Source organism: Neopelma chrysocephalum, unplaced genomic scaffold (genome assembly GCF_003984885.1).
Source record: "Neopelma chrysocephalum unplaced genomic scaffold, ASM398488v2 Primary Assembly neopelma1_116, whole genome shotgun sequence".
Classification (NCBI taxonomy): domain Eukaryota; kingdom Metazoa; phylum Chordata; class Aves; order Passeriformes; family Pipridae; genus Neopelma; species Neopelma chrysocephalum.
In genome coordinates, this window is record NW_020897778.1 from 1,680,472 (window position 1) to 1,703,884 (window position 23,413).

A 23,413-nucleotide genomic window follows, 5' to 3' on the forward strand; every position below is an offset into this window, starting at 1 on the left:
CTATGTTCCTCCGCTGTCTGCAGCTTGTAGATGTCCCCTTTAAGGGGAGAAATAAATAAAAAGAAGAAATGCAGCTGAAAGCAGATGCTGGAAGAAGGAAGGACGTCTGTGCTGAGCAGGCCTGTGTGTGCACCGTGGGGAGCAGGCAGGTGTGGCAGAGCTGCCAGCACAGCCACGTTTGTGGGGCTTCTTCGGAGAAGGTGCTGAGGAGCTGGGGAAGGTGTGGAACGGCCAGACCCCACGTGGGCTTTGCACCAGAGTTACCAAAGAGAGCTGAGCCCATCCCTTAAACCTGCTCCTTCCCCCAGAGCAGAGCAGTGGAAGCAATCTGACTGACAGCTCGCCATGAACTGGGGCTTTTGAGATGCACCAGAAATTCTCTGGTTTTGTCCATGTTTTCAGCACAATGGAATTGCTCTACACAGAATAATTAGCCGGTTCTGTTGCCAGTAATGCTGTGCTGCTGTGTTCCTTGAAAACATGGCTATCAATTCTACAGATTTTAAACCTTCAAATCCATCACTTCTGCTCTAATTGCATGTTTAAACTGCAGCTTAGTGAAAATGTGTGTCCACAAACTAGCCCTACAGGAGGAATCAAATGTTCTCCAGCAGCTTGGTCCCTGATTAGGACTGAGGGCACTATCTGGTGAGAACAAGGATTCTCTGGATGGGCTGTAGTGGTGGAAGTGCTGTTCATTTGGCACCTCATGCAGGGCAGCCTGTCAGGGAAGCACCAGGACAGAAGGGAAGGTGCTGCCATTGCCCAGCAGGTGACCCAGGTGCTCTGTTTGTGAAATCAAATCAGCCAAGTGGGAGTGGAAACTTGACCGATGTTTAATCTCTTGTTGCAGCATTTTCTGCAGGGAAAAGGATCAATAGCCATGACCTGGACCTGAATTTGTTATGGGGACTTTCCCTGGGGGAGTAGGAGGGTGCAGAGCTACACAGACTGGGGAAGCTTTGGGTCTTTTAAGAGCAGGGCTGGAGAGAGGAAAGGCAGAGGGAGAGTTGAAGAGGTTAAGGTAAACATCAGTATTAAGATGAAACAGGTTTCCAGAGCTGAAGCTGCCATGTGAAAATGTATGGCACTGGGATTTTGAAGGCACCTCTTCTAGTAAATGAAGTAGGTACCCAGGCTCCTGCATGGCAGATCTGTGTCCTTGATCAACCACACGACAAGGGGTGAGTATGATTTATATATATTTTTTATATATATATACACAAAAAATATTATATATATATATAAAAATACAGTATGCACTATTGAGAGTGCACTGCATTTGGGCCCCTGTCTGTCAGATGTGTGAATCAGAGAGCACAGCACTTGGCTGTGGAGGTTTTTTGCTTGTGTCCTATTTTATAGCCTGTATGATTACGTGTTTACAGAACACAGTAATCTTGTTGAGAGTCCTTGGTAAAATGCAGACTAGAAGGGTGCAAGAACAAAATGCTATCAGATTAAAGCTTTTACTTATGCCCAGCTAAAGCAGAGACTCTTATTCTATTTTATGAGAAACATTCACCTTTGCAAAACAGTCCCCAGAATACATAAATCACCTGACTTGTTTTGTGCCTCTGTGGCTGAGCTGCTGTTCTGGGGACATTAGGTGGTTGGAAACTATTTTGCTGCTGTGTAATAATGCTTTAGGTCAGTAAGTTGGAGACAACTTACTACTGTGCTAGTGGGCCTGAGCCTCATCTCAGAGCTGGTGGGAGAAGCTCTGGGGTTGTTGTATTGCTGCAATAGGACCTGTTGTTAAACCCTAAGCTGGGTTTACTCTAGCACTAAATACTAAGTGTACTAAGTAGGTCTCAAATACCACCCATCCAAACTGAAGCAGAACTTGGATCCAGACAGCTCCTATGCCAGTCTCTGTTTCAGGAAGTTTTCCAGATCCTAGATACGTGGATACAGAGGGTTAATAATATGTGCACCTCAGCCTGGCTTTCCCCATGGTGACCTGGTAAAGCCTCGCCATGGGGACAAGGGGATTCTACCCCTCGTGCCCTGGCCTGGTGCTGGGGTGGGGGGTGTGTGTGCAGAATATTGTGGGTAATGGAGACCCCCCACTGGCCCCTCTTGCCAGATGATGGTGAGGGCAGAGAAGGATGTGGGTGATGGTGGCAGCAGATGGAGCAGGCAAGGGGATGGCGGGTGTTGGCGAGGGTGTGGGGAGCTCACCTCAAAGGCAGGAGGGGTGTACGACTAAAGCTGTTGGTACAGGAACTGAGAAAGGCCACTAGATCAGAAACCAAAGGAGCCAGATAGTAAAAAGCCCTGAGGAAGCAAACTGTAAGCAGGAGAAAGAAAAGAAAAGAAGAAAAAAAAAAGAGAGAGAGAAACGAAAACACAGTGGAGTTGAGACAGGAGTGAGGTTGTACGGGAAAGGTTTCTACTGGTCAGGCTGGTTTTTAGTAGAGTTGGGGTCTTGCATGGTCTGCAACAAATCACTCTAAATGGCACAGACCTTTTGATTCTGCTTTATTTGGTGTTAAAGTAACCCTCCCTCGGTGCTGGTTCTGGGAGGAGACAGCTTTGCCTGCTCTCAAGGGCTCCCTGCCTTGACGAGGGTTTTCCCCACTGACCCCAAGCAGAGCATCTCCAGGGCAGCTGTGGGACTGCCACGGGTTTGGTTTTTTTACCTTGGTGGAGAGCTGGGATTTTAGCTTCTCCTTCTTGATGGATCTTCTGAGTTGATGAAAACAGTACAGCAACAGTCATAACAACCCCTCTATCTCCCACTCTCCCACCTTTCTGGTCCTTTATGGAAATACACGGACATGCTGTGTCCACATGTCCCCAAGGCTGTACTTGCTGGGGACACCTCCTGCATGGACCCCTCCCCTCCAGGGGCACAGCAGGTTACTCTGCAACGTGTACGTTACCCATTCTGCTTGCAGCCATGAGATACAGTCTGTTTCTCCAGTTTAAATGAGTGTTCCTGTATCATGAACAGCTCTCAGCTGAACTGCTTGGAGCAGGGAGGGCAGCTCACCCCCCCCCCCGAGTCCCACTGCACCACTGGCTCCTGCAGAGCCGAAACCAAACACCCCAATCTACGGGCTGAGAACGCAGCAAACCCACAGGGAGGGGGGACAGCCACCCAAAGGTGCCTCTGGGACCACGTGCCACCCAGACCCTGCCCTGTGGGGCCGGGGCTGCTCACCTGCCAGGCCTCCAGCTGCTGCGAGAGGTTCACCTTCTGCTGGATGGCATCCAGCAGTTGGCTGTTGAGGGACATCATGTCGATCTTGCACTTGCTCAGCTCCACCTCCACGGCATTCTTCCTGTGGGGATGACAGAAATTGGGGCATGTGACTTCTCTTTTTTCCTTTCTTTCTTTTTTTTTTTAAAGCAAGAGTTAAACATATCCTTGAGGAGAAGTCAACAATTTCTTTCATTGGCAAGTCCTCTCTTCCTAAACTGTTCATCTCCATTCTATTCTGGACAATCTATTAATTTGAAGAGTGGGACAGAGCTGTTGACATCATTACTATAAAACCAGCAGATTTCTGGTAAGCACACTATGAAGAATACAAAAAGAAAATCAGATGCACTGCTGTGTGAGATAATACTGTGCCTGGATAATGTGCACGATCTGCCATTAAAGTAGAGATCTAAAACAAGGTAAAATCTATATATAAATATTCTTTCCTTTCCTTCTGTTTACTAATGCATAGAAAAGAACAGTATGTGCTAAAAATCAAATGACCTGTGTCTGATCACTTGATCAATAAATTGAAATAGCAAACAAACAAACAGACAAAACCTTTAAAGAGTACAATTGTGCTTTTACTTGGGACTTGGACTGAAGGAAGGAAGAAATGAAAGAAGAGAGCTTATCACAGCAAATGCTTTTAAAGAATGACAAACTGTTAAAATTGTTTGAATTAAATGTTATGCTTTAAGGAGAGATCCCAGTTTCAGTGGGATTGTGCCAGCCCTTGGGAACACCACTGCTGCATTTCTTTCCAGGCATTTGATGGCCACTGGGCCTGTAACACCATGGACAAGGTTGCCCAAAGGGCCCTGAGTGCTCAGTGGCTGAGATGTTCCAGCTGCAAGTGGAAAGGAATTATCCTTCAGGATGGAGTAAGCTGCCCAAGCTGGGAAATACTGCTCACCATACTGGGAGCACAACAGGTGAGCACAAAGCTTAAGTTTTCAATTAACTGCTGTGTGATGGGAAGCTGTAACATGACTTGCTGGGAACCATCTTTCCTTGCAAACGTTTTTGAGATAAATAATTGCATCTTATTAACTGTAGCTAATTCCTCCCCTCCTAATAGCTTCCTTGTGCTCCCCTGCAGAAGAGCAATTGGAGAATTTGTGTTTATGTTCCAGGTACTGGTTGCTTAACACTTCCTATTATAGGATCCTGTTTTCCTATTGCTTCCCATGTTGCCAAACTTCAGCTTCAAGCAAAAATTTTCCACGCCAGATGTCTGCCTTGGGCAGTGATTTTATTTCTGTTCCGAGTTAGGGATTTTTTGGGGGATGGGTTCAACAAAAGCGACTTAACCCTTGCGGTGTGAGGTGGGAAGCATATCACGAGCCTCCCAGGAGGTTCAGTGCCTGGGAACAGCCCACTCGGTCTGGGAGGGATGTTTTCATTTCCAGCAACAAGTCACTCTTGTCTGCTTTCACTTGCTGCCGCTTTCTGCTCATTAATCACCCGCCACTCCCCCCTGCACACTTCTCCCGTCCCCGTTCCCGGGGCTCCTGTGCTGCACGACAGTCAGCCGTGAATATTGGTGCTTTGTGCCAGCAGGGTCATTAGTGGACTGGAGAAACTGTGCCCTTCCACTCCCGGCTGTGGTTTGGGCACCTTAGGCAGCCTTTTGCTGCGGAGCTCCCCCTTGCTGGCTGGATATACCAGGGGATTGATGGCAGCGTGTTGCCATAGCCACAGCACAACCGGCAACCCACACGCACTGGAAATGTCAGAACCACCTCTCTCTGCGCCTGGCAGACAGCTGGGATGCTCCTGATCCTTGCCAACAGATGGAGGTGTTACAGAGGACAGCGATGGGAATTCGGTAGCCGGCTACCTGGGCAAGAGCAGCAGGGATGATCAGGTCACTTCAAAAAAGGTGAAGGGGTGGTGCAGGCTGATTTAGCTCCTGCACCTTCAGAGCTGCAATGCTCCTGTGCTTCTCCTCTTGCCCGGGGCTTGAGTATTAGATGTTTCCCTAAGAAGATGGACTTGTGGTGTCCTGGTTCATCTGCTTATTGAAGAGATTACCACATATATCCTTTCTAGCTAGAGCACAGAGGTGTGAATGTTTCTGCCCCTCTCCTCGGGGTAAAGAGTGCTCAGGGCATTTTGGCAGGCCCAAGGACAGAGCTGGGGAAGGGGGGCATAGGGTACAGGGGAGCAGAACTGCCCAGGTGTGCAAGGAGGATGGGGAAAATAAAGAGCCAAACCAGTGGGAGAATCCCAAAAGGAGAAACAGAATTACAGAACTGGAGATGCAAGAAAGACCCTGGAACAGGAAAGGAGAGCGAGTGACCAGAGAAATGAAATGGTTTAGGGAAGAAGCCCAAGTAGGGCTGTAATGGGGATGGGCAGAAAAGCAGGGTGTGTCTGGAAGAGCAAAAGAATTCAAATATGACAAATAGGGCAGACCATTTGGTTCCCTGAAGTCCTCTCCTCCTTGCAGTGACTCATGCCAGCACTAGGGATGGCAAAAACATGCTTCACAGCATCCTCCTTAACGCCCCCAATCCTGCCATGGGGCAGCTCTGGAACTTCGCATCTCCTGCCCTGTTCCCAAGCTCCTGGCAGCATTTCCCAAGTCCAGTGAAACCGGGACTCGCTCCATCACACTCTAACAGCCACTCAGATTTGCAGAGGGTAGGAGAAATCCACCCCAGAGGCATCTCCTGCCAAGGCACTCTGTAACTGCTGACCCAGCCTGGCCTTGGCTGTTCATGCCACTTACTTGGCAATGGCCTCGTCCCGGTCCCTGATGGCCTGCAGGAGCCGTTCGCTTGTCTCCTTGTCTTCGGCAGCTCCTCGCAGCCGGTCCCGTTCCTCCTTCAGCGTCGTCATTTCCACACTCAGCAGCGTGACCTGTGGGCAGAGGGAAGGTGTGAAACCCGGGGCTGCTCAGGCAAATTCACCACGAGTGAGTGTGTGGAAAAAAACCCACATGGGCCAACCTGGAGGCTGAGCTCCCCTGCTTGTGGGAGAAGCTGTGTCTGCTGGGAGGGGGCTGTTAGTGCTGGTGCAACACCTCATGAAGTGTGCTGGCTTTCCCTGGGATGGTGGGAGTGCTGGTCTGAGTGAGATGGTCACTAAGCCTCAGTAACATCCAGAAACAGCACTGAAAGCAGAGCAGGAGCCATCTGTGACTTTGCTGTCACTATGGCATCGGCACTAAAATATTGCCCCTCTCCAAGCAGTTTGTCCTGTGAATGCATCCTCTGAGCCTGCCTGTTGTAATTCTGATCTTTCCAGGGTTAAATTATTGCTAACATAATTTAGCAGCAAATAAGATTTTTCGAAGGGGCCATTACGTCTCCTGTAGAATGAAGCTGTAGACAAAGGATGTGAAAATTCCCTTTCATGCCATGGAAGGTGTTACTGGCACATCTTACAATTTTAATTAGACTTTAAAATATGTGTGGAGTCTTAAATAGTCTGAGAAATGATCTATCGTTTTGGTCCTGTGCAGAGTGACTTAATAGGGTGTGAAATCATGCAAGGATCGCATTAGCAGAGCTTTGCAATATTTCATACACGTTTAATTTCTTTTGTCTAGGGCACACACATGCTCTGTTACGCTACTCCATCACCTGGAAACCCTTCCAGCATTTGACCCACCTCCTGTCTCTAAATGCAGCTCAGTAGTGCTTGAATCTTCAAAGAAATCTTTAAATAGAGGGCAGACAGTCAAAAAGGGCTCCTCACATCCAGGGCGTGGGAGGATCTGCCGTTAGCACGGCGTGGCTGGGCCGGGGGGGAGGAGGGTGTGAACACACCCTGTCTGTGTGCAGAGACTCCCCATGGTGTCCCAGGGCTGCCAGGGAACTGGGGATCTGTTCCCGAGCCCTTCCCTCCCACAGCCCCCCATGGGGTGCACCTCAGGGCAGCAATGGGGCAGAGAGCAGTAGTGGGGCAATGTGAAAGGTGCTGAGCACTTCTGCAGAATTCCCAGGGGACAGAGGATCAAGAGGCCCAAAACACAGTGTTTGGAGAACGGTTTGGGAGTTTAACTAGTTTTATCTGTGCTTCAGGTAAGGATGGGATGCCACTGAGGGAGAAGACAAACAGGGAGAAGATGTGAAACCACTTCCCAGTGTAGACAGAGGCAGGGGTGACTCCCATCTCCACCAGCTCACCTTGCTCTCGGGCAGGAGCAATGAATGTGTGTGGTGCTACGGTCCCAAAAGCCATTTAGGAGGAGTTTCCCTTTGATTGTATCAATACCAGTGACAGCACAGAGGGATGAGGAGGCAGCAGAGCACTGCTCCCCCGAGTTGGACCAGATTTCCATGTGCATCGATTTTCTTTAGCACCTGAACAGAAGATGATGTTGCCTCTTCGATGGGAGGTGAGAATAATTATTAACGTGGAGCAAGTGCAAGGATGGGTTACAGGCAAAAGCTGTGGGAGATGTGTACTTGCTGTGAGAGGCTGGAGGATTTCTCCAAGAGCAATGTCTGCTACATTTGTAGCTATGCCCCATCTTTCTTCATATCACATAGAGGTGTAAGAAGAAAATAGAACTGCAGTTTTCCCTTTGTTCACTAAATATTCAGAGCTCTGGTAGTCAGGAACCCCTAAAAGCAGAGATAGGGTTCCAGACTTGCAATCCAGGCCAGGTCTTCTGGTCCTTCTTGGCTGGGGAGTTTGGGAAGATCAGTCACAGCTAAAAACAACCAAGTGCTGCTCCCTCCTGGTGTCCTGTCAAGGCCTTGTGTGCGAGGTGCTGCTCCAGACACACAGGGTGGTGTACAGGTGGTCGCTCAAAACATGTGAAAGAGCCTTGAAAGGTCTCGGTCAGCACAGCCAGGTTGCAGTCATCAAGCCCTTGTCTCCTCTGTCTCAGATGTGTTTAAGGGCAAGGGGGACCTCGGGGTGATGCACAGGACATCGGGGCGCAGCACAGCCAGAGAAGTGTCTGGGCTCATGTCTCACTGGGGCAGAAGTTTGGACCCCCAATATTGTCTCTTGTGGTGGCCACATCGCTGAGAGGAGCAGTCCTCTGAGAAGGATGGGCTCCAGGGCTGCTCCCCTTCTCCACTCTGCCTCTGACCAGCTGCTCTGTCAGCAGGACCACTTCCCACCCCCACACACAGGCAGCCATCACTGCTGGGGTATTTAATGATGCTCTCACTCTTTTCTCTTCGGTCCCATGGTGGGAGCCCCCACAGCCCTACACAAGGCTGTCAGACTTCTGCTGACTTTCTGAACAGGGATGTTTTCCTATTTATTCTCGAAAGTGGTACATTAAAAGGGCAATACAGCACCACTGCCAAGACCAGTGTTAATCCCATTCCCTGCTCCAGTGCAGTTGGCGCTGCACAAGCACCTTCAACAAAGGATGTTACTGCTGCAGCCTCTGGATCCCCTCCAGCATTTGGAGTCTTGTCCCACAGAAACAGGGATTGCAGAGCATCTCCTTGGGTGCCTCTCTCCATTTGCTGCTCTTGGCACGGAACCTCACAGACATGGGTGGTGCTACGTTCAGTGTGGATGCAGTGGGATTCCGTGCCTTGGGTGTGGAGTTGGTTTCAGGGCTGGATCATTCGTTGCTGTTGAGATTGCCTTTGCCCTGTTGGCCCTGGGGTGACAGGCTGGCCATGATTAGGATTCTCTGGGTGTGCATTTCTGAGGGTTTTGTGATGCTGCTATGGAAGGGGTCAAACGCTGCTCTGTGCACAGCAGAGTAGCATTGTTATGTCCACCCAGTGGATGGATATGCCTTTCACAAGGGCTTAGTGCAAGCAACTTGGGTCAGACTGGAAACCTTTGGGTTTCTAGTACCCCATATCAAGCAGACTTGTACTTTGGGGTCTTCTGCTGAGATGAACTTAAGCAACACAGATTGGCTGAAAAGTGGACTGGGAGAAAGGTTTAAAGGAAGTTTGGCTGTTTGAGACAATGCCTGGGATAGACCCCAGACAACCTGTCAAAAACTCTCCTTCTAAATGCATAAATCCTCTGCACTGGGTTTAACAATGTCTCCCTCATCCAGCCATAAGTGGTTTTGGCCTAAATCCATCTGGGTTATTTATCATGTTGATCTCTTCGATGGAAGGCATGTCTTGGAGGATGAACACTGGTGTTACAAGACCACATGTAAAGTGTGGGAATTGCTAACCTGGCTGTGCAGTCGCTGCAGCTCCTCCAAACTCTGCCTCAGTTTCCCCCGTTCTCCCTCCATTAATTCCCTCAGGGCTCGTGAATCCTCGCTTGTTCTCCTGATCTGTTCCTCTAATGTGTCGTCGTCGCTTCGTCGAGAGCTCTGAGAGCGGGAGAGAAATCTCTTGCTCAGATTTCACTTTATAAAAGGCAATTGCATTAATTTGATACCGGTTTGGGATGGAGGTACTAAGCAAGGAAGAAGAAAATGTGAATGTGACCTCGGTAGAGTTTCACGTTTTTTCCCAGATACCTCCACAGCAGAAACGTGCTCAGCCAGTGGTAGTGCTTCTACACATGATACAAAGAGCATGCAGAGCTTAACACAAACCAAATGTAGAGAGACCTGCTTGGTAACATATGACTACAATCTCTGTGTTTGTGGACTTTTTGCAGGACTTTCCACATTTTATTTAACAAGTACAACTTCATCTCTATACTCAGCCTTCTTGCAGCTGTTATGGGTCCTTAAATGAGGAGGGTGAGTACTCCCATGCAGGTCTGCAGCTGCAGGGTCTGCACTGTGTTCCTCACCATGGCATCTCAAATAAGTCATCCTGGCAATGCAACCAGCTTGTGGGGGATGGGAACAGGCCTGATTTGAGCCATTGTGAAAAGTGAGGTGTTTTCTTGTAATTCTACACTCCTGTGGATGCTGAGTGGTCCTTCCCTCCTGCTCAGCAGCCTGGGGACAATATCCCACAGACATCATCTTGTGCCAGCAAAACCTTTCACCTGTCTGGCAGCTCTTGCCACAACATTCATACCCAGTGACAATTTGCAGGGACAGAACCTACCCACATAGGGGTTACGATGCTTTTGTGATGCTATTGCTAATAAAGCAAGGTTAGGAAAACCCTAAGAGAAATAACTGAACTGTGATGTATAAGGCAATCTGCAGTATTTCCACGTTGAAACTCTAACTTACTGAAAATCTCAAAGTAAACCTACGTTTATTAATTTTCCAGAATGACTCCCAGGCCAACGACGGTTGCATGAGCTTGAAACTTTAGGTGGTCTGACCACTGCAGGGCTGAAACCCCACATGCTTGGCTCTTGTCTGACCATTTGAGACACTTGGAGCAGGCTGTGCACTGTGACAGCCCATCTCTGTGGGCCACAGAGGTTTTCTTGGAGACTGGGAACTTCAAGATCCAGCAGAACCTGCAGCAAGCTCTGTCACCTGGGCCCGGGACATGCACAAGCCAAGGTGTCTCTGTGCCACCAACTTACCGTGGAGTCTGCCCCATCCAGCACATTTTGTATCAGTCTTTTGAGCTCACTGAGAGCTGCCCGAAGGCTCCCGGCTGGGACGTCTTTGGCTGATGAGGTTTCTGAAGACTCGTCCATGGAGGAGTCTGTGGAGACGGCTGAGTCCGCGCTGTCGTTTCCTCTGAGGTGGGAGCAGAGATACCGCACTTGGCAATAGGCCTCCCAGAGCTGCAGCCTCAGCTGAAACAAGAGACAAGAGGCTGGGACATCAAGGCCATGGAAATCCTCCTTCCGTGGTAAAGTGAAGCATGTGTTTGCTGAACCTCACAAATATCTGTTTAGCTTGCTCTGTTGGTTTTGAAATGGATGCAGAGGTTTGGCTTCTTATGGTCAAAAGGGTGTTGTTCCCAATTTTCTGGCCCTTGGTTCAGCTCCAAACCCAGATCAAATGCAATAAACTCCCTTTCCCTCAGGGGCTGGTCACAGAGGCCCGTGGGCTTTCCCAGGGGCTGGAGGGCAAATACCTGCTCTCGTTCTTGTTCCAGCTCCTCTGCCTCCATGCTCTGCTCTATCTCAGATAGGAGGGACGTGCTGGTTGTGTTGAGGTTTTGGAGGCTTCTCTCCTCACTGAGCTCCTCTACCTTCCCCTGCAGCTGCCGGTAGGACAGACGCACCTCCTGGAGCTCCATCTGGCTTTGGTGCAGCTTGCGAAGAAAATCAAGGTATTGGAAAAAAAGTATTAGTGGAGGTGATAAGGACTGAATGAATCTCTTGGTTTCTGAAGGAGCTGAGGGGGAGAAATGAGTGAGACAAAGCAGTGTTTCCAGCCAGGAGAAAAGTACTCTTGGCTGGTGTTGCTGTTTATTGGAGCTTAATAATCTCCAAATGTCATTAGACATTGTTTAGACTCCAGAATATCCTGAAAGATAAAAATAGCAGGTTAATCAGCACTAAAATGAGAAACATTGTGAAGAAGTTAGGACTCAGGTAAAACAATTTGCTGAAAACAACACAGTAGGAAATGAATCCAAAAAGAAATTGATACAGACAGGTTTTTAAAAAATATATGCACAAATACAAATACCTGTTAAAAAAAGGAAAAATTTTTCAGGGCTGTTTTGCAGACCTGGGGATCCAGGGGTTGTCAACTCATGGCAGCAAAATGGAAAAATCTTACTCTCTCCCAAGATGCTGTAAGCCCCAGAGGTGCCAGGTGGTTCTCTGGGGGGTGATGTTTGGTGACACATGGCTGTAAACACCATGGGAAACTGTCTGAGCAGTGAGAGCCATGAGGCCAGTGACTGCCCTCTGGGACAGCAGCATCTAAAGAAGCCCTTTCTGAAGCCAATTCTACTATTAGAAAATTAACTAAAATGAACTACAACCAAAATTCTCTGCTTCTTTTGATATTTACCTAATTACCCCAGCACCCTGTCCCACTCCCTTGCTCAGATCTCCCTCCTAAGCTGCTCTTTGCTGTCACTGAGGCTCCTGTTATCTGTTCCCATGGGGAACACCTGTGACCTTACTTGCTGCCATGAGCCATTTTATTCTATGGATTTATGAGTTGTTTTGACTCCCGTTTCTTGATTATCTTTCTGGCCAGTTTTGCCCCAAAACATGTCTTTTACTGCATTTCCCCATCCCTTCCCTGCCTCACTGCTGCCTCCTCACCTGCAGGTCCTTGTCATGGCTTTGTCTCTCCAGGATGAGCACTCGGTCCTGCAGCTCCTCCACGGTTCCCTGGAGCAGGTCATTCTCCTCCATCATGGCACTAAGGCGATGCTCCAGCTCCCGCTTCCTGTCCGTCAGCATTTTGATCTGCAGAGGAAAGAGAGGCAGTGTCAGAACCCCACACTTTGCAGGAATCAGAGAGGAGGGAAATCACATTCCGGAGAGAGAAATGAAACAGCAAAAAAAAAGCCGAAGTATGTACATAAGTATTCTGTACCTGTATGAGAGAAACGTGTGTGTGTGGTTTAAAGCTTAGGAAGGCTCTGGGAGGAAACTCCTCCTTCTCCAGGCTGCAAAGGCAGCTCTAAAGGGGCTGAGTGGCAATGGCAGGTCAGGGAGCAGGCAGAAACATCCAAAGGGATTAAGCAGAGACCAGCCCTGCCCACCCCTTCTACCTTAACATTTGCAAAACTGGGCAAAACTAGTTACTTTCCCTGGCTAGTCCCTGACTGAGCATGGTGGCATTTTCTCCTATATGGGTGCTGAAGACCACAGGGTGAGCCAGCAGGATCCAGGGTGAGCCTGTGGGATCCTGCTCCCCACAGGGCTGTGCCATAGCACTGCTCATAGCTGTTCTTAATTGCTGTGTGTTCATCAGGTCCTCATCAGGGATTTTTCTGTCTTTTTCCTTGTGAAGACTCCTTTCTGTGCCACGCTTATTTTTAGCCTCGCAGTGATCAGTTGCCTTTAAAATTGGTTCATTTCTTTTAATTGTCAAGGGCAGTGATTTCAGGCGGAGGGACAGTGTGCCAAACAAACCCTCCGTGACTCAGTTAGCTGGGAACAGTGCACAGGATGAATCAGCACTAGCCAAGGTCACTTCTTGTTTAACCAAGAAGAAGGAGCCTTTTCCCAGATTAGTACACACAGGATCTCTGGGGACTGCTATGCCAGCCATACACCGGCCCAGTATAACTCTAAATATTCCCTATGGCCTCCTTTCAACCCATGGACCATAGACAAATTCAGCAACTTCCCATTGTTTTCTTGGCCTTTTGCTGCTTTCCAGGTTGTTGGAAAGATTTGGCTGCATAAAGGAATATTAGCCAAGTGTGTTGACTTGCTATTTCCGTAGGGTAAAGGCTGCTGGAGGTATTGGAAACTGCTCTTAGGTGACTAAAGGCTTCTGAGATGTCTCTGCCCACCACCATCATGATTTGAGTGGGTTGGAGAAAGAAAAATAAGAGGTTTAATACAGAGGTTGTAGCAAGAGTTCGTATTTGGCAGCCAAACCAGTCATGAACACAGTGTGAATAACTGTATAACAGAAAAAAGAACTGCTCTGCCATGAGCCCTGGGCCATGGGAAGGACACAGGGAGAAAGGGATTTGGAAAGCAAAACAGGAAGGAGGTGAGGAGGCAAGGTGGGCATGCACAGTGACAGGCATGCATGGTAACAGCGATGTACACGCAGGCAAACCCTTCCAAGCCTCCATACTTACTTCAAGGACCTGCTGCTCCACACCAAGGGGAGGGGAAGAAAAGGCGAGGGACCAGCAAGGAGCAGGTGGGAGTGGGAGAAAAGAACAAATTGAGAGATTTTAGGAAAAGCTTTTCCAGGCAGCTTTTAAATAGAAGAACTGGTTGGGCAGTAGAGTTGGACATCTACTTGTGTAGTTCCTGCCTACATGGTTCCCAGTGACACCTCATCAGGGAAGGGAAGAGGAAGGAAGGTTGTATCATTCCTGCTAATGCACCAAAGTTAAAACAGGCAGGGGCTCCTTGCTTTCCCAAGTGCGTGGCTCAGAGGCAGGAGAGGATTACTGCTTTCTTTGCAAGCATGAGGAACAGGATAAAAAAAACCCCTTGCAGTCCTTCCCACCATGCCCCAGAGTTTAACCCGAACTAGGTAGCAGCCCTGCAGGAGCACAGCCGTGGTTTAGCTCCCGGAAGATCCTTCTCATCCATTAATTCTCTGGGCATGCTGTGGCCAAGGCAGCACTGGAAGCTGGCCTGAGCCAGCCCAGCCATTCCTGGGCTGCAGCAAAAATTCCTGCTGGGGCAGTCCTTTGCCCCACTGCTGCCATCCCTCTGTTTGCTCCAACAGCAGGTTCTGTTTACTCGGTTCAGGGAGAGTCATTACACAAGTTAAAACAGCCCTGGCTGCCTTTTGAAGGAGCTGGGCCGAGCGCAGGTGACTCACCTCGGCCTGGAGGCTCTCCAGCCGCACGATGTGTTGGCTGCTGGAGGAGTTCTTCTCCCGAAAGTCCTCCCGGAGGGTGTGGACCTGCAGGGAAAGCTGCCGCTCCACCTCCGACGCCTGCAAGGAGACACCAGCTGGCGTTACTCCAAGGGTCGTCACACAGACCCAAAGCAGTTATCTCCTCCTGCACAGGAGACCTGCCCTCGTATGACTTCTGCAGAAGTCCTAGTTTTGGCAGAAACTCTGAATCCTGCACTGTTTGGGGGAGTGGAAAGCTCATCCTGGACAGACGTTGAGGAGAGCTGCCATTTAGACCATGCTGATTTTTCCCTCGGGGCAGCCAAGGGGACACAGCCCTTAACTTCCTTCCACTGCAAAAATAACATGATGATTCCCGTGTCCTACAGGATAATCAGTTTTCCTCAAAAATAGTAGCCTAGTTGGGGTTAAGGAGGAGACCAGGCCACTTACAAAGGTGAGGGGAGCCAGTCTCCACAGCCCCCAGGAAACACTACTATTAGACTTACACTTTCTTAACCTCTGAACATCTTTGGCACAGCTCTGGAATAACAAGTGCTCTTTGCCTCTTATTCCCAGCTCCCGTCAGGGCCAGATGGAGAAACATCCGCTCCACACGACTGCCAGTGCAGGATCGCTGGGCTTGTCCCTCTTTCCCATGTTGAAGGAGGGATGCCCCACTTATGCAGGGTGGTTTGAGGACACTGGAAAGGCCATTCCCACCTGCAGGATCCAGGCTGCAGACAGCCCTTATAAATGACAGCTTAGACATGTTAACTACTCTCCAGACAGCTTTATGGCTGATTTTTACATGGGGAACACACTTGTTTAGGCTTGTAAGAGAACATAAGGTTTTTATGACAAATCCCTAATGAGACAGCACAAATGGATGGTTTTCTATTTAATTAGCCTCCATCAGGCTCCATTACACTTAGGCACAGACCTCCACCTCTGGCACATTAGCTGGAAGTGAATTGATTCCCCTCAAGAGGTGGCATTGCCATCCTGCTTGGACATCCTGTGCAGGTGGCATTGCTGTCCTGTACAGACAGAGCTGTGTGTCCAGTGGCAAAAGCCATCAGCAGCCACAATGTCTCAGACAGGGAGGTGAGATGGGAGGGAGGGGGATGTCAGCAGCTGTGGGCAGGTTTGGGAATGTATCCTTATATCTGGCAAATGTGGGTCAGGATTTGACTCTGGAACAGAGTTCCCAAGGAGCAGCCCCACCAAAAGGTGGAATGGCTTTGCTCTAGCACCTTGTGACTTGAGGAATGAGCACACAGACCCAGCCTGAGCTGCCCACAAAGGCAACACTACAGCCTTTTACAAATGGTCCCTTATTTTGCACAGTCTGCAGCAAAATATTCCAAATCAGAAGCATGAGGTAAAAGGCTGTTCCAGCTCCATCAAGTGGAGGAAAGTGTGGTTGCCCCAATGCTGCTTGCTTGGAGGGGCAGCAGCAGACAGAAGCGTGTCCACCAAAATCAGCCAGGCTCTGACCACTGGCTTCTGGAATGAGAAACAGTTTCCAATAATAAGAAATATTCTTGTCTACCAATTGTTTTTTAGTTCCCTTCTTATCCTGGCTTGGGATAACTGGTCTTTTACCCTTCTTTAAAGCCTCACATCAGAGCCCTTTGCATATTGCCCTCACCTCACTTATCAAATAAAGCTTCTTTGCACGGGCAGGGTACTCAAAATATAATGATAGCACAGCACTATGGGAAGGGGTTGGTTATTTTTCTTCCCTTAGGCAGCTATAGGTTTCAAAGCATCCTGAGCAGCTATTAATTGGTGACACTAAAGAAGATGGATGGATTGTGCTTTTCTTGAATGATTCACTTGCTTTTGTAATGACTGCTGAAACATCTTCATGCTGAAACACTCTGCAGGAGCTATCAAGGATGAAAAAGCACCAGCTGAAAAGTACCGAAGGATTTTGCCTGCAAGATGCTGACCACACTCCCAAGGAGCACAAGTGGCACCAGTGGAGATGACACACCAGAATTCGATGGTTCACTGTGTAACATAATTGATATGCTTGAACAATTCTACATACAGAGAGTGTAAATGCACAATATAGCAGTAAGAAACAAGGGACTATTAATGGCACTGTAAAAATCCCCGGTAAGACAATAGATAGCTGCTCTTGCTGTTTCTGCTCCCCATGCTCAGACTGCAGCAGGTGAAGGGATGAGCTGCAAGGATGATTCAGATTGTGGAAAGTCTGTTATATGAAAGGAGACTAAAAAAAGGATGGCTTGTTTTATCTCATGCAGTGAATGCTGAGAGGACTCCCTATAAATACATCACGGATGAGCACACAGAAGGGAGAAGCACTATTTAAGCAGAAGCACAATTTTGGCAGGAAAGAATTATGTGAATAAACTGAATAAGAGTATATTAAGGCTGGGAATAGGAAGATTTCTACATTTCCAAGGAGCTGCAGGAGGATTCTTCCTCCTGCACTCTTACAGTAGTAGAAATGGTGGCAAAAAATTAATTTTGTGATGAGGCTGTATCACTTTATCACGTAGTTTCTTTTAGAGGGCTGCCTATGACAGAAGGGAAATGAATTGACCTCAAAGGTCCTCTCCAGTACCAGACTGCATGCAGGACTATAAGATTTGTATTCAGCAGCATTGAATCATCATCTGAAATTTATCTACATGCTGCTCAGCTTACACGCTCACACATCTTATTCCCACAGTTATAACCCACATGGAGGGAAGAAAGGACTCAGTTGTTGTTAGTATTTAGGTCCCTATGGCAGATGGAACGTTCCAGTGTCACCTCAGTACACACCATTCACATCCTACCTCATGCAGTAGAGAATAGTAAAATTAACACTTTCTTTAGCCTCACACACAGTGCAGACAACGCTCTCTGACCAAGTGTTCAGCAGAAGTAAACATAAATGTGTTTCTCTCCATAGGAGGATGAGGAAAGGTCTTCATCTGGTTCTCCTAGACAGGGAAATGGCCAATACCTTACTCATCTTTGCAAAGATTTGATTTTTCATAGACATGAGACAAAGCTTCTGAGCTGAGCTCTGGTCATGGAATCCCCCTTTTCATGCTACATTTGTTTCAGAGGTTATTAACACTGCTGCCAAATGACTCTTTCTTGATTATAAACCAGAGATTTTAACATCAATTTGCATTATTTTATGGAAAGCCACCCTGACAGTGTCCAGTGTTTTTCAGGCTTTATGGTGTATTTTCATACGGCTTCTAATTCAGCTCTCCACAGTGCTGTACATGTGCATGTGTTACACGTGTGTTTTAAACCACGAGCTCACTACTGATTACTTCTAACATACTCTTTTCCTTAGTGACACCAATTAAGATGTAACTTTCCATCTACACTTTCTCTTTATGGCTCAAATAAGCTATGGGTTTTGCTGAATGGAAGCGAGTTTCTTCTGCCTCAGCCAGTCTGTTGGGCTTTCTCTTCCCCCATCAGTGTTTCCTAAACATTAAAAGCTAAATCTTCTGTGGTTGTGCCAATCATTTAGTGATGCATTGATCCTGCTAGAGACAAGTAATATTCTTTGCAGAAAGGCAGACATGTATTGCCCAACATCACAGCTTTGCTCTGTAGTTAAAAAAGAATTAATTTCCTGGGTATGGGCAAATTAGCCAACACAGCCAGCAGGCAGGGTTTGAAACATATCTGCAAAAGTATAGACATCAATTCACAATTAGAAATATTCAATCAACTGTGAGATTTGTTTTCTGGACTTCAGGCAAAGTTTCAATGAGATTTGGGCAGTGCAAGAAGAAAGGAAGAGCAGGAGGACGTTTTGGCTTCTGCTCTAATTAAGGGCTTTTTATCATTGCAAACCTGATTAAGTTTCTCTCGTGATTAATTCCCAAGTGCTAAAATACACAAAACTGTGTAGATCTTTAGCAGAAAAAGATGGCTTGCCAGTTACAATATATATAAGCAATAAATAAATAAAATAAATATAAATAAATAAAATAAATATAAATAAATTGGAACACTGACACTCCTGTGAAGTGGGGATCTTTGAAACACTTGGGATGGACTGTGAGAAATTAATGGCCTGTAGATTAGTCTCATTCAAAGAAAATCCTCTTTTGGGAGAAAATTTGATAAATTAAACTAACTATACAAAATATCCAGCTATAAGTCAGAAAGAAAGAGAGAATGGCAAAAGTTTAATAGGCTGTAGATGGGTAAAGAAACCAATGTTTCCATATGATTTACTTCTACAAACAAGATGATTCAGATTTAACAAAGGATATTGAAGATTTTCTTGCCTAAAATAACTAAGAAAGAGAAGTCCTAATTAGTGCTAAATTTATAACACTCAGGAGATCGTGTTACTCCTTTTATTAATTTGCTAATAGCTGAGTTCAAGGGACTCCCCGTTCCCACTGTGGTCCCATTAACACTTCAAACCACTAATTGCTGCCTCCTCTGGCTGCAGGTTCCTGGATTCCCAGCTCTTCTCTGGAAAGAAAATATATTTGGCTATTGAAACACAAGGAAAGGAGGAAACAACAAAGATCTCACTTTAGAATAATAATTTTTAAAAAATTTGTTAGGCTGGCACCATAAGCCACCATCAATATTTTGCACACCCGGGGGTTGCTCAAAGTTTGGGAATCTTTGAGAGATTTTTACCAAAGTTTTTAATTCAGGTCAACTTTAAATTGTTATTCAAAGCATTAATCTGTCTAGGAAATTCTTCCGTAATAGTGGTGCTTGCATTCATCACCTTTTGAGGGCTTCAGCTTGTATTTGCTGATTTATGTGCCCAGAGGGATTCCCTGGTCATGGCACCTCCTCCATTAAGTGTGGAGAAGAGGATTGGAAAATGTGGTGGGCTGGCCAGAACCCACCCAGCTGCTCTCACTCCCCCTCCTCAAAAAGACGAGGGAGAAAATAAGATTAAAAAGCTCATGGGTTGAGTTAAAGAAAAGGAAATCACTTACCATTAGAGGAATTTGAAGTTAAAACAGTGACTGGAAAAGTAAAAGGCAAAGCTCAGACTGGCTATTGCCGGGGGCTGGATTACTAGTGGGGAATTTTTTTGTGGTTTAAAAGGGTGGGAGACAAGGGTGGAGCTGTACTGAGGGTGCAGATTGCCCACCATGGCGGGGTTGTGGCAGTGCCGCTGCCCTTTTGGTGTGAGGAGATTTTTTTTTTGTGGCTGATGTCATCAGTAAAGCTGTGAAGGGTGTGTGGCAAGTGAGTATTTTAATGACAATTATTAAATACGCATTTTGCTGAGGCGAGGAGGGGAATTTATTGGGTCCCGGTGCCCAGGCACTGTCGGTGGGGCTGAGGGACCCTCTGAGGGGAGGCCGGGGCGGCCCCACGATGGACACAGCTGGTTCCACCACAGCCCCACTCAGGGCACGGCTCAGGTTATCATCCACTGCCTCTGGAAAAATGCACTTAGGAAAGGACAAAACACTGTCTGGCAGTGACAGCTGAGGTAAAAAGTGTGAGAAACAGCCCGGTGAGCACCATGGTTGAAGGAGGAGGAGGGGGGGCCCTGGCTAAGGGTTTTCCAGAGGCCCTCTTCCCACTTCCCCCCAGTGCAGTGCGGGACACTGGAGCTGGAGAGTGCTGGCCAGCACTGCCCCCATCCCAGCCAAACAATCTGGTGGGGACAAATCATCCTCTTCTTGTCTCATCCCTCACTCTGCTACTGCCCGGGTGTGAGGGATTTAACTACACAGAGTATATAGCCACTTAGTCCCAGTGTGAGAGCTGCTACTGCCGGGAGAAGGTGTGTGGAAAAATGAGAATTCAAGGAACCTGCAACACTTACAAGATATTTTGGTTGTAAATATCCAACAGAGATGATTAACATTGATCCCACGGGATATTTTTAGAAAAAAAAACGGATTTTTAAGACTGTACAAGTACTATCCAATACATACCTACTGTATATCTGGTAGCTATAAGCAGACAGGCAGGTGGACTAAATACCAGTAGCCAGAGTGGCTATATCTGCTCAGTTTTTGCAGGTGAGATTTACTTCCTAACAGAGGTTTCTTTTTCTGCTCAGGAACCATCTCTGTCACCTGCCATAGCACCTGTCAGCCCACCCTTTGTGTCCTCCTCGCTTTGACCCCCTGACTGCTGCTTCATTTAGGTAAGGTATGTGAGGCAGCCTCAGTAGGGACATGCAGCATCCAGCCTGAGGTGTCCTCACTGGGGCCTGGCCTTGAAGCCATACACTCAAGTGAGATTGTAAACTGGATGTGGCACCTGCCTCCCTCCCTCTGCACCTTTTTCAGTGCAATTCAGGCAAATTACTTTGTATCTGGCATTTGGTACGTTGCTGCCACACCCCTTCACGCTCAGCTACCTGCACTTTTCTTTACGTGCCTGCAGGTCTCCTCCCGGTTATTCCTTCTCTCCTCTTATTTGGAGGATCCCATAAATCCCTATCTGCTCAGACGGAAGGATTTGATTCTGTGGCACAGTGCCTGACCTCCTTTGTTACAGCCATGCAGGCTGATGAGCCTTCCCTTCAGTGGGAAACAGGCTGGCACAGGCGAGCTAGATTGGTTGGGGGGTCCTATATGACAACAGAGCAGGGGGACAAAAGAGGAAACAAAAGAGCATTATTTATGCACAAAATGGATCTGTCAAGAAAAAAAGAAAATCAAAGATCCAAAGGATTGCTAAAGCCAGGAGACTGACTAATGGAGAAAAGGCACTGGAATGACTCTTTTATAAGCATCAGGCTTGGGACACATTACTGATGGGAAAAGCCTCATGGCTGTAGCTTTAAACCTATTTTGAGAGGATTCTGTGAGACAAAGGGCAGCAGTGGCAGCTTATGCTAAGCTCTGCACTAGTTTCACAGCTGAGACATTTTGGAAATATGAGCCTTCATTTTCCAAGTGAGAAAGTGAGAATTCTTTGCTGCAGATTTATTTCCTTTCCCTTCTGTAGGACAAGTGGGAAATGCCTGGCATGTCCTTTGACCTCCTATTTACCACTGAGCTCCCATTTATCTTGTAAAATAAAACAAACCAAGAATGTGTGCTGTTTCTTCTCAACATGCCCCAGTCGTGCAGTGGCTGCCGTGGGTGGCAATGGGTTAATGCCCATCAGCTCTGATGCCTCACACCTGAGAGGCCCAGCTGGCCCTAAGGGAGAGCAGGGTGCACCTGGGGCTTTTTCTAGGGGGGTGGGCTGGAACCTGCTCATTGAGATGAAGTGTTGTTAGAGTGGAGATGTTTAGTTCCTTGGTGGAAACCTCTATAAGACTTAGCTTGCCTCAGACTGAAGCTGGATTGCCTGTTTTGGGAGGTGAAGTGTTTGCCTTGGCTGCCTTTGGTTGCTTCCCACGGTTCTCACGGCTGGAAGACTGGAAGTGCTGCTGGAGATGGACATAGTAAGATACTGCTACTTTTTTATTTCCAAGTGTCCTTGAAAAGTCCTTTTCATAAAGATAGTGAACTTTTGCTGCATCATTAAGCAAAGCATGAAAATAAAGTAGATTGGCAGGGTTTTTTCCTGGCAATGTAATTGTTCTTTTTATCCCTTCCTACAAGGTTGGGTTATATATGAGAACCAGTTTGTAAGGCAAACACCTGAATGTTTTGGTGAAGAGCTTAGGGGAATGAATGCAAAATGGTGGTCTTCATCTTGTCTTTTATTAAGTGCTCAGATAACTGTTTGACTGAGGCCAAAACCCATTAGCTGGGACTAAATCAATTTACAGGATTAGGAACTGCTCTTTAGAACAAAAGCACGGGCAGTTGTGTGCCATATGGGGGCAACTCTAGCTGGGTGTAACATCTCCAGGTTCATTGTCTGAATGAGAGAAATAGCTTCACAAGTGGCTGTGGGTTGTGCATGTGTTTTAGGAGGTGCTTAAACACGAGCCTCCCTTTTTTTAAATGTTTTATTCTTGACCTGAGCATTTGGCTCTTGTGGAGAGGAAAATACAGTGTGTGGAAAAATGAGTCAGCCAGCTTCCTGTGGGAGGGACTGCCGGAGGCACGATGCTTTGAATGCTGCAATAAATTAGCACTGGAGATAACTCAGAGGACAAAGTGTGCCTGGAGGACACGCCATGCTAAGCAGTGCACGAAGTGGCTCTTGCTCTCTGTGTGCAAATTCCCCTTGCAGAAGTAGTGTGGGAGATGAGACAGCTCTGCACAGAGGCTCCCAGGCTGGTTTCTATTGTAGGGCTCTGAACAGAGCTGAATATGGGCTTGTTGGCAGCAGCCTGGCTCCTGGTTGTTGAGGAGGAATAGGGCAAGAACATGTAACACTATCAGGCTCTCCTAGTTCCGTGTGGATGCTGCACGTCACCTGGAATGAAGCATTTGTTCCTCTGCACTTCAGTTCTCTATTTGCACATGGAAGCAGAAAGGGCTTATGGCTGCAATAATTGATCTGGTCTTGCTCAAATGGAGCTGAGAGGAACCACGACATTAATTTCAGTGGAGCACAGCCTGGGTCCAACATGTTGCAAGGGGGTCTGGGACGTTCAGGGTAAAAAGTCTGTCGTTCCCCCCACACCTGTGTGTGAGACTGCAGTTCCTGAAGTTTTGTCTTGGACTAGCAGAGGGAATGGTACAGTTTGAAAGGTGGATGGTTCATGTTTTGCATCAGTAAGTTCAGTGGTCTGCTCTCCTAGATAATTTCTAATGCATTTCTAATGCCTAATTTCCATGAATAAGTTATTTTTCCCCTGACAAAAGGCATATTTCATCTTGATAGAGCATTTTGGCTGTTACCTTTGATGTGGGTTTTTAATCCAGATTTGCTTGAGCTTAGTCTGACTTTTCTACGTGAGCTAAAGGTTGAAAAATATTCCAGTAAATTTCTAGTGAGCCATAAGCATGGGTCAGATGACAGGATAATGAAATACAAAATGCCTGACTAGTTTGGAAATAACTGAACTGGAAACATGAGGACTTAAC

General features: G+C 47.3%; 1 protein-coding gene and 2 long non-coding RNA genes across 6 annotated transcripts in view; 2 read left to right on the forward strand and 1 right to left on the reverse strand.

Moving 5' to 3' along the window:
* BICDL1 (BICD family like cargo adaptor 1) overlaps positions 1 to 23,413 on the reverse strand; it is a 50,208-nt gene that overhangs the window by 4,501 nt on the left and 22,294 nt on the right. For all 4 annotated transcript variants that reach the window (XR_003536426.1, XR_003536425.1, XM_027696857.1 and 1 more), the window contains exons 3-10: positions 14,466 to 14,582; positions 13,765 to 13,776; positions 12,263 to 12,409; positions 11,113 to 11,292; positions 10,610 to 10,828; positions 9,336 to 9,479; positions 5,949 to 6,079; positions 3,170 to 3,290 (exon numbers count right to left, since the gene is read on the reverse strand). Coding sequence is in view for 2 of the 4 variants with exons in the window: in XM_027696857.1 (XP_027552658.1) it covers positions 3,170 to 3,290; positions 5,949 to 6,079; positions 9,336 to 9,479; positions 10,610 to 10,828; positions 11,113 to 11,292; positions 12,263 to 12,409; positions 13,765 to 13,776; positions 14,466 to 14,582 (1,071 nt within the window). In the remaining 2 variants the exon portion in view is untranslated. The remainder of the gene's footprint in view (positions 1 to 3,169; positions 3,291 to 5,948; positions 6,080 to 9,335; positions 9,480 to 10,609; positions 10,829 to 11,112; positions 11,293 to 12,262; positions 12,410 to 13,764; positions 13,777 to 14,465; positions 14,583 to 23,413) is intronic.
* On the forward strand, positions 3,346 to 10,560 carry LOC113974076. Its single transcript, XR_003536432.1, has 4 exons — positions 3,346 to 3,518; positions 3,979 to 4,146; positions 7,246 to 7,562; positions 10,345 to 10,560. It is a non-coding gene; the product is annotated as an uncharacterized LOC113974076 (long non-coding RNA).
* On the forward strand, positions 10,776 to 12,377 carry LOC113974077. Its single transcript, XR_003536433.1, has 3 exons — positions 10,776 to 10,884; positions 11,242 to 11,310; positions 12,296 to 12,377. It is a non-coding gene; the product is annotated as an uncharacterized LOC113974077 (long non-coding RNA).